The sequence below is a fragment of the Bolinopsis microptera genome, chromosome 5, assembly GCF_026151205.1.
Source record: "Bolinopsis microptera isolate Bmic1 chromosome 5, MBARI_Bmic_1.0, whole genome shotgun sequence".
Taxonomy (NCBI): domain Eukaryota; kingdom Metazoa; phylum Ctenophora; class Tentaculata; order Lobata; family Bolinopsidae; genus Bolinopsis; species Bolinopsis microptera.
Genome location: NC_087076.1, coordinates 6,950,817 through 6,961,233, shown reverse-complemented (window position 1 = coordinate 6,961,233; position 10,417 = coordinate 6,950,817). Strand labels below are relative to the sequence as shown.

Genomic DNA, 10,417 nt, shown 5'->3' with positions numbered 1-10,417 from the left:
GTACAGTATAACCCCGATAGTAACACACGAACCACACACACGACTAGACACTAGACAGACACTATTACTAGACAGCATGTACCCTCAATCTTGCTATAATATAGCAATCTTGCTATAATATATCGATGACTCTGGCTCCCATTTGGGATCTGGTGTAATGTTACTAAATGTAATATATATCTGCATGTAGCTTGCATTACTTGTCAAGAGATATGCTTATTATTATCACGTCACTAACCACCCTCACCAATCTTAGCTGAAATGTCTGCGAAAATACTCCTCAACTGCCTTATTATTATCATGTCTCTGCAGTGTTCCTTAGCTTTTTGGTGGTAAGTAAGAATATTGAGCATTAACTGCTTACTGCCGCTTATAGATTAAGATTTACAGTACGTTATAAATACTCGTACAAGAAGTTTTCTATCATCAAGTTATTAATGCAATTCTGCGCTAATCTAATATAAACTGTTGATCAGTGAAACTTTTGACTTACAATTTTCTGAAATTTAGCGCATCATCGCAAAGTTACATATTTTTATTTTCAGGTATTTGGGCGAGAAGAATGCCCCGAGTGACTGCCACGATGAAAAGAAATTGAAACTCACCTCAGACCAAAAGAGGGTAAGTTTCGGTGGTGACGTAGATCAGAATGCTAGACATTCCGTTTCCGTGTTAATGAGCACACCTGGACACAGTTCACCTGTCAATAAGCCGGTTAATAACGTTCCTGTTCAGCTGGATTTCACTAATTCATTGGCCTTCATCACCAGCTGACAACTTGATACAGCACTATATTTCTCTCTGCTCTAATATCCACTCACTTACCCTCACTTACCCTCACTTACCCTCTCTTAACCCCTCCCTGTACTACCCTCCGGGTTTTCTTATTCCGTGACATAAACACAATTTACGTTTTTAAGATACAATTTGGGACACAATTACCATGGCAACACTGAACACTGTCAAGTACCAAGTCTGGGAGGCTAGAAGCCAGGAACAATCCCAAAATATAAGTTAAAGTATATCGGTCTGCAGGTATATGGCAGCTAATTTTGTCGTTCCCTTTGAAGGGGATGTTGACCGGCAAAGTTGGTTGACAAACGGGCCGTGTGCTCACAACACCTTCACAACAAGAGCTGTCACGTGATCACAACACGTCAGACACACACTTTTCTGAACATCAGTCCAAGTAAATTAACAGAATTCTGGGGTAATTATAGCAACAGTTATGAGTTATATCTAGCCCAGGACACTGCAATATAGCTGGCCACATTGAGAACTTTCTGAAACGTCGGCACTTTTCAGGACTGCCCCTTGAAACCTTCTTCTCCTGTGAGAGGGGTAAAATTAGCGGACATTGAATTTAGGTTCATACTAACTTCAAATACACCACATGTGTGGCATGATGAGATTAGGGGACATGGTGGGGGCAGTGAGCATGTGAATCAGACCTTATATTCATCTCAAGATTGCAAATTGCAATCTCCCGGCTACGGAGGTTGTCTTCTGATTAATGAGACCAAGCTCTGTTGATTGAGATGACATGCTGGGGTCACGTGACCGGTCCCGTGTTTATCACGTGACTTAGCAACACACCACGTGACTTAGCAACACCTTATGAAGTGGTCCCGATCGATCCATGGAATGTGCTTGAACCAAGTCATGGAATGTTAAACTAATTTAGTAATTTCCTTGACATGGGTGCGCTGCTGTTTGGCAGGGTTCCAGCCTGGACCGCTACGTATCTTATATCCTACGTGGGCGAGATAGTGTCTAGGAATTTAGGCAGGTTTTTAACTGTTTTAAAGATTTTCTAGACAAATAAACGTGAAGAGATCGTCGTTATTCACTTAAAATTTAAAAGGGACTGTCTGGAGACAATAGTTGCATATTAGCCCAGGTACCTGGTATCCAGCAGCTGGTTACACTTGGTTAAACCTTTGTCAAGACATATCAACTCCTCCTCCCTCTCAAATATTTGCTATTAGCCGCATTTCATTGTTATGTGGTCAGCTATTTTAGAGACCCAGTAGCGATTCATTTCATTCTAAATACGTGTGCATTCCAGTCCAACAATCCGACAACAATCTACTTGACTTTCCGTTTGGCTTGTTCGTGCTTGCGAAAGAGGTGATTTCAGGTATCCTTACTTTCATGGAAACCAAAACCGCACACCCCGTCGACGGTGACTGGAAATTAAATTAACCCAAATATCCTTATTAAGTTTAATTCATCCCGGCAGGAGTGTGGAGAGAAGAAGTTTATCAAGGCACTGGGTCGAGGTCTGAATCGGGGTATCCAGCAGTGCGGGGAGGAGTTCTCTAAAAAGCGCTGGAATTGTCACACCAGCAAGGAGTATCCTAACTTATTCGGAAACATTGTCAATAAAGGTAAGGTCATTGCTCCATTTAGCTGAACTTGGTTCTGAACCTACGTTGATTATTATCGCCGACTTCGTAAACAGAAATTCCTTTGTTATCCTAGAACAATAACCAATTTACGGGAACATACGTTTTTGGTGGTATTCCTGTTTTGGTCGGATATAAAGCTAATTGAATATAGAGCTGGTGCGCGTCAGGTTTCGCAGTTTAGCTGTATTGCACAAGTATGCCGACACTTGACGTGGGCAACACCTATAATTAATGATATATTGTAATAATATGTGATATTGTAATAAGTTAGAGGAAGGAGCTAGAGAGGGTGAATACTCCATTTGTAGCAACTCAATTTGGGGGAGTGCCTCTTGTTAATGGTTAAGCAGTAGTTTAAGTAGCTTCTAACTAAACTGTTTTCTGAGTTGAGGGGCTACGTGCCAGGCGGGGTCATATCAACAGGGTAACACGTGATGTCACGTGACTTTCTGCTAACCGTACACGTGACGTCACGTGACTTTCTGCTAACCGTACACGCGACTCCTCTTCTATTTCCTTCTTATTGGTTACTAAGTGCGATACTAAGTGCAATGATTGCTTGACCCATGAATATGATTATCCCTGCCACCTGTGTCCCCCAATAACCAATGTCTAGTCCCCCTGACCCCCTAGTCCCCCTAGTCGTGTCTTAATATTACTGATCCAAGTCTAACTAATCCCATGTTGTACAACTTTAGATTTATTATGTGCAGGGCGGATTCCTCTAACCCTATTAACTACACAATAGTCAATACAGTTGTAAGATAAGCAGATAATTCACTCGATTGGTGTACAATACCTATGTTTAACGGATGGCGGTGGCTCTATGTTCACCACACAATACCAAATGTTTATATAATCCACCCCACAGTAACATGGTGAAGTAGCCACAACTTGCCTCATCCCATTGTACTGCTTAACCACAATCTGGGCGATGTGGTGCTACTTTTTAGCTGCAGCTACTTACTTACTTACTACTGTTGTTCTTCACTAATAGGTCAAAGTAGGGGTTAGTGTTACTATAATGTTAGACACATACTACTAATCTACTTTATAAACTGAACATGATGAACATTGAGCAGACTGTAGTTTGGTAGTATGTGTCTAACATACAGCGTGATATCTAAACTTAAGTATGACCAAATAGGCCCTGCCCATTCTCTCTCAAATACGACAGGGAAACATGAAAAATAGTCGTTGTTATTCGTTACGGCACACATATTTTCACCTGCGGATGGTTGCTAGGTAACAGCTACTGATAATACACTAATGATGGTTGTAGGAGGAGGAGTATAAATACTTGAGTACTTTGTACTGACGCCTCGTCACACTAATGCTGTTTAACTGTTAACTTTTAAAACACAACTTTTAACTGGTCTGACAGACTGTGGAAGGTTTGCAAGTACTGGGGGGGGGGGGGGGGGGGGGTCTGTTGACTGGATTGATATTGGTGATTATAGCTCTAATAATAATATGTAACAGCTAAGTATCTGCTTTTCTATAATTAGCAGGCTGGTGATATTTCCAATTTTTGGCTCTGCCGTAACTTGGTGAGAAGAAGTCTATTTGGGAGTGTTTGATGTGATTAACATGTATGTGATCTGTGGGGGGACAGTGCACCATTCCATATTGTATTTCATTAGTTCTTACAAATCATAGCTAGCAACTTGTCAGAACATATCAGACATCAATTTTTCGGAAATAATTCGTTTTTTTTGCGGTAAATTTGTATCTTGCCAGTCATCAGCTACTTTTCAATCGAATTCGCTTCTTTCAAAACAATCCGCCAAAGGTTTATTGGATTGGTGTAATTGAATCACGTTATAAGTCGTATTGTTGTCCATTTATATATATAGTTTAGTCCCCTACTGCAATTCGTCCACAATACACATGTGCTCAAGTCTCATTCCCAAAAACTTGTGAGTTTTACCCTCGCCAAATATTTCCTACTCTTAGTTTCAAAGTTTTGGAGTCTGGCCAGGTGGGTTCAGGACAACATTCGGCGGTCAAATCCAGCTATTTCATGTCAGACTGTCTGAGCAAATGTGGACTCATGGTCCTGGGGACACCAAATATTTCAGAATGTCTCTGTAGTTGTCTAGCTCTGTACCATTTTCTTGATCCTTCACCCGATCAAATTGCATGCCTCCAGTCTGCCTAGCCCCATCCATTGGTCATTTCTCAGTCCATCAATACAATAAGATTCCTGTCGGTACTTGCTGTAAACAGAATTTCTGGGGTGCACTTTGCTGAGTTGTAAAAATCTGTAATAACTAATAAAATGTGTAATAACTAATAAAATGTGTAATAACTAATAAAATGTGTAATAACTAATAAAATGTGTAATAACTAATAAAATGTGTAATAACTAATAAAATGTGTAATAACTAATAAAATGTGTAATAACTAATACTGGGTTCCGTATTATAACCATTACATCATATTTAGACCTAACTTACACTTCTGTATGAGAATATCTAACTTCCTTTACACTCATACACAAACTTCCATGTACTTAAATATATTAACATATACTTACATATACTTGCATATATTATATACACATTATACTAACATTAGAGTAGCACCGAATTTAAACAGCCGATAAATTTCCTAGATAATATATGTGGGGAATGTAGCGTGACTTTTCAGTTCTGAAAATTGTTGATTGTGTAGTTATGCATGACATTCTTATATATTGCGCATATTTTGGGGTAATATGTCTGAAATTTCACCTACTTTGTGCTCTCCACCGCATATTCAAGCAGCTTGAAAATTTCGTTTCCGAATTCCAAGTGCTTGAAGCTTGAGAGGTAGAATGACAGAGATCAGAGAGTCGTAGCCGCCCCGCTCAGCTCAAAATAGTTTTGTAAGGTAATTTAGCGGCAACCTCAGAGCTTCTCACTTTTAACTTGATACAAACACTAAAATCCATCAAGTTTTGATTGCTGCACGGCAAAGATAATTTCTGGTATGCAGTGCATTCTTCTTCATAATAACAGCATTGGTGAGCGATGTATTTAGAGTTGTTTTGATAGTAAGAGATCTAGTGCAGCTACCGTCACAGTTTCAATAAGCCTTTGTTCCAAGCGAAAGTAGGCAGTTGCGCAAGAAATATCCCCTTTCTCTAAAATTGTGAACCCTGGTGTCTCCAAAAATTGGCGGAATGTTGTTGGTAGGAGGGAAAAAGTAAATTAGGGTATGGGCGGAGCCAGGAGGCCTGTATCTCTGAGGTGGCGTATTGCTGCGGTTAAAACTTTAAAGTGTAGGGAGGCCTGAAGAGGGAAGCCTGTGGGCCTGTACACAGACAATTAATCTGGTGTCGCTGTACACCCTAACCAATCTCTGATTAAACCGCTTCTCTCTCTTACGGTGAGCGAGGGGACTCAGCCGTCACTCCGCAAGACCCGAATTATCCACGCCACTTTCTTAGGGGGCACTAAATTTACTTTTAATTTCTCTCAAGGTATTTGACACTAAGTGTGTATATTGTCTGGACAGGGGAGTGGCTACACAGAACTTGTATTTCCGCTTATATCTGACAGCCCCGCGCTTTGCAGTGACCGGGTCCGGTAACATCTCCCTTTCACCTGCAACAGGTCACCCTTTACACGATGGGCTCATTTCGTGACGTCATTCTCCCCCCGCTGATGCGGAGCGGAAGAATGTACCTGGAATTTAGCCGAAGCCGCACATTCTCGTAACTTCACCTATTTAATACCACTCTAAGTCTAAAGTAATCCATGCAACCGGCAACCTTGGACATTTAGAGTAATTTGCTGTGCTAGCCGTAACGCGCGTTTACCAAATTATGGCGAAAATGTGCGCATTTGCTAAATTCTGGAGCGCGCGCGACGTGAACCAACGTAAACTGTAACTTAGAGGTGAATTAGCTAGGGCCGGTGGTGACAAATTATCCAAGGTTAAGACGAAAGAGCTAGGCCTCTTTCTCGATTACAGCACCAAATCATCAAATTTGTGGTCGATTGTGCACAAAGAAGTGCGGCATTTGGTTAATCCAGGACGTTGGTGTTCAGAGACATTAGCCTAGATCCATACTCCATTACTCTCTTCTAACAAGTGCGAACCCCTTCTCTTTTTAACCGAGACAAAAGTTTGGCTTCTTTGCCAGCCGAGATATTATTCACTCCCTTTGACACGACGCCAGCAGATTGCAGAGCCTCTGTGACAACCTGAAAGCGATTATTACGGCTATGGTTATTGCTTCTCGAGGTAACTGCTTATCAGCGACTGATTTGGCAGTCTGTTCTACTAAAATCCCGCCTCCAGCCTTCACAATCAGACTAAACAATCATACTTTCAACTAAGGAGGGGTCTGATAGACATACGATATCTGGGATAAAGGATGATCTTAGATCTATGTAGTAACGAATTTGTTAGTCTTACATAATACGTATGACACTGATATGGAGCCTTATATTGGAGAGATGATATCCTTGTTTACAGTTTAGAGTTACCGACGCGGAACTGTTCCTTGAAGTCCCGATACGATCCCACAAAGAGTACCGACAGAGAACAGTTCATTATTCATTCACCCAACAAACCTATTATCAATATTATGTCACTATTAAAAGAGTTACCATCTCACAGGTTTCCCGACATTTACAAGCCCTTTACCGACACACTTTTTACCGGGTTTACCGACAATCAAATGTTTCAGATCTGAGTGAGACTGGGTTTATCTACGCCTTGATGTCTGCTAGCGCGATGGTGGGCGTAGTGGACGCCTGTTCTGATGGTGATATCTACATGTGTGGGTGTAGGGAGATGAATGATGTGCCGGATCCGCAGCCAGACTGGACTTGGGGCGGCTGTTCTGATGCAGTCGACAATGGTGGGTTTTAAACTCTGTAATACCTGCTCTAATCGACTGTGCCATAATCTGATTTACTGTCGGTTGTTGTGGGAGAATTTCAGATGTAAAGTTTAAACATCAATCTAACCATTAATCTATTTGTATTGTGATGATTGATATGCCCAATATTGTTTAGGCGTGGCTGCAGTTAATAACCTTTTAAAATTAAAGATCTCCCACCACATTTCAGTTGTTATAGACAAAACAAAGAGGTTTGTAGACAGCCCGCACCAAGCCAACTCCATGCCAGACAGAATAAAGCGGCACAACAACCGAGCAGGGACCCTGGTAATCCTACTTGTTGCTTGTTTACTCGTTTCCATGGGTCTAATGACGATATCACAGATTATCACTTATCTTGGAAGTCGGTTAACCGTGACGTTGGGAAATAACTTTTAACTGCTTCACCGTTCGGGGAGCCGTTAAGGGTTTTATCTATTGATTTTGAATTGGTGTTTTGAAAAAGGGTAATAAGATTACCCGTGTTTCAGGCTGTGCGAGATAACATGGAGACGATATGTAAGTGTCAGGGACTCTCCGGTTCGTGTACCGTAAAAACCTGTTACCAGAGGATACCGACCATGACAACCATAGGTGCTAACTTGGTAACCAAGTACAAGTACGCCACTAGAGTGCTGGACACTAGACGTGATGACACGTGGGTACTGTACGATCTACACGGAATACAGCCGCGCCAGAGTGAGCTTATTTACATGGAGTCCACCAACCCGGATCAGTTTTGTTTACCGAATGAAGCAGTCGGCAGTATCGGCACTCAGGGACGCATTTGCAGCGTCACATCCCTGGAGTCAGACGCGTGCAACAATTTGTGTTGCGACCGCTCTTACCTAGACTCCCAGAAAGACGTGAACTATGACTGTAAATGCAAATTCGTATACGACAGTCTAGCAATGAGGTGTGAGCGGTGTCGGAAGACTGTTGTAGAAACAAGATGTACGTAAAATTAGTCTCAGCTCGTTCCAGCGAGCTTATCACTTCTGTTTCTTATTGTTGGAGTTACTTGTTACTAGTTATTTGCGCCTCTGTGTGCCCTAGCGGCCTCTAAGCATTGCTCTCATGAAGTTCAATCCGCAGTGCATTCTCAGCCTCAAGTTCCAGAACTTTTGAACCTGTTTATGTGGTTCGATTGAAAAACGAACAAAGAATTAAAGACTCAGAATTATATTAACCGATGTTTTTATATATTTTACTAAATTGTGTGCGATAACTGATGGACAAAGAGTGAATTGTGTTAAACCTCAGTTCAGCTAGTCGTGCTGTGAGACAACATTTTTTATTTCACCCGCCCTACTTGCTCTGGCTCTTGCTGTTTTCTGCAAAGCTAATCCTGGGCCCAAGAGGGACCTAATCAAGTTGACTAATGTGGCAAAGTGCCAATGCCCCATAAATTGAGCAGACACTTTTTATGTTTTCAGTTGTTAAACCGGGAAAGCTTGTCACATTTGTTTCTTCAATGCATTGAATCCTCAAGTGTGCTCTGTGTTAGCATGCATTTTGCAGCACTTCTAGATTTTATGGGATTTTTAACGGACGTTACAGAATATAGAGGGTGTGATGGCCGAGGATCCAACAGTTTTAGAAAAGTGTCTCAGTAAAACCCGAAATAACCCCCTGATATTAATATATCTGTTTCTGTTTCCAAAGGGGCACTCACGGGGCAGCCTTGCTTAGTTGTGCAGGATACGCGCCAGTAATTTTATTTCCCTTCTGCGGTAGGTTATTGAATGGGGAAACCGCCGATCATATGACCGAGACGGGGTGTTTTATTGGGCTATCGTTATTGAGGGAGGAATACACTGGTGGCTGGAAAGGAGCTGGCTTTTTGATAGGCTGGGAAACGTCCGTTAAAACGTCTGACAGATTGCCCCGTGAGAATTATAGGGTTAGAGTTAGCTTGTGAAATGATTTCCCTCATCGACAGATATGCTGATAATGATATGGAGGCGATCTTTAGCGCCAACACCAGAGATGTGAATGACTAAATGACATATTTGTACCAATTGAGTACACATTTTTCTCTTCGAAATTGTCGATCGGTTATCATTTCCCGCTCAGAACTGTTTATGTAATTGTTATTAGAATTTTGATGAGAATTTTTATCATTATTATAGCTGGCAGCAAAACGCCTGAAATCTGACATAAATGGATATTGATGGAGCGGAATAATCATAATTAGATATTGTCTGGAATTAGATATTGTCTGGATTAGATATTGTCTGGATTAGATATTGTCTGGAATTTTGACGCTTTACAGAATGTAGATACAGTGAAACGATTTGCTGATGTAAGATAGGTATTTTCTTGACTAGGAGTCTTACTCCTTATAAAAATACAACAGATTTTTATATGTTTCTCTCCAATATTGATATCTGAAAGGTACCCTAAAGTTATGATTATTTGAATTACTAAGATTATGATCTCAGATTTTAATCCCGCGGATTCAAAGTTTCGCTATTCATCTAGGCAGTGCTTTAATTTTTATTATATTTGATGGTTAATATTATATTATTAATAATAATAATGCGGCATTACTCCGTTGTGATGCTGTTTAGAAATTGAAATAATATCGGCATTTTAGTGGCTGAAACTGAGCACGAATTGCATTTTGATATGAACCGATCTTACGTTGTAATTACACCGATTTGTAACTTTGATATTTGAAATTAAACGTTTATGGATATTATACATTTATATTACATTTCAAATATTTGAACCAAACTTTACGCTGCTGAACACCATTGTTACTGTATACCAAGATATCAATTTCCACTCTGTAAAATCTTGTGTTACTTTTCGATTAAAATGTGTCTACTGCCTAGTGACATGAATTTCGATCAATCAATAGAAAATTTGATGAACGATGAAGTAGCGACGATGCATGAAGTCCTCAGGTATTATAAACATAATGAAAATCACCACAAATGCGAGATTAATTCGCGTGGGATTCGCAAAATCTGGAAATAAATCCTTAATTTCATCTTTAGTGTTTATGTTTTACGAGTAAGCCATTACAGATAGGCATGGGCATATATACACTGTACACTGGATAGAGCGTAGACTGTAAAAAAGATTTGCTTTGTCAACTATAATAGCCGACATTGCGTTGTCC

The 10,417-nt window shown here is 40.6% G+C and overlaps 1 protein-coding gene across 1 annotated transcript; it reads left to right on the top strand.

Moving 5' to 3' along the window:
• The first annotated feature begins 254 nt into the window (after window positions 1–254).
• On the top strand, window positions 255–10,083 carry LOC134814864 (protein Wnt-1-like). Its single transcript, XM_063823163.1, has 6 exons — window positions 255–332; window positions 546–621; window positions 2,243–2,390; window positions 7,093–7,266; window positions 7,478–7,575; window positions 7,779–10,083. The coding sequence occupies exons 1-6, from the start codon at window positions 262–264 to the stop codon at window positions 8,247–8,249; spliced, it is 1,038 nt and encodes a 345-aa protein (XP_063679233.1). The 5' UTR covers window positions 255–261; the 3' UTR covers window positions 8,250–10,083.
• Window positions 10,084–10,417: the final 334 nt, after the last annotated feature.

Coding starts and splice junctions, on each gene's coding strand:
- LOC134814864 (XM_063823163.1), top strand. CDS start 262: ATGTCTGCGAAAATACTCCTCAACTGCCTTATTATTATCATGTCTCTG. Junction 2,391..7,092: donor CGGAAACATTGTCAATAAAG/GTAAGGTCATTG, acceptor CAAATGTTTCAG/ATCTGAGTGAGACTGGGTTT. Junction 7,267..7,477: donor TTCTGATGCAGTCGACAATG/GTGGGTTTTAAA, acceptor ACCACATTTCAG/TTGTTATAGACAAAACAAAG.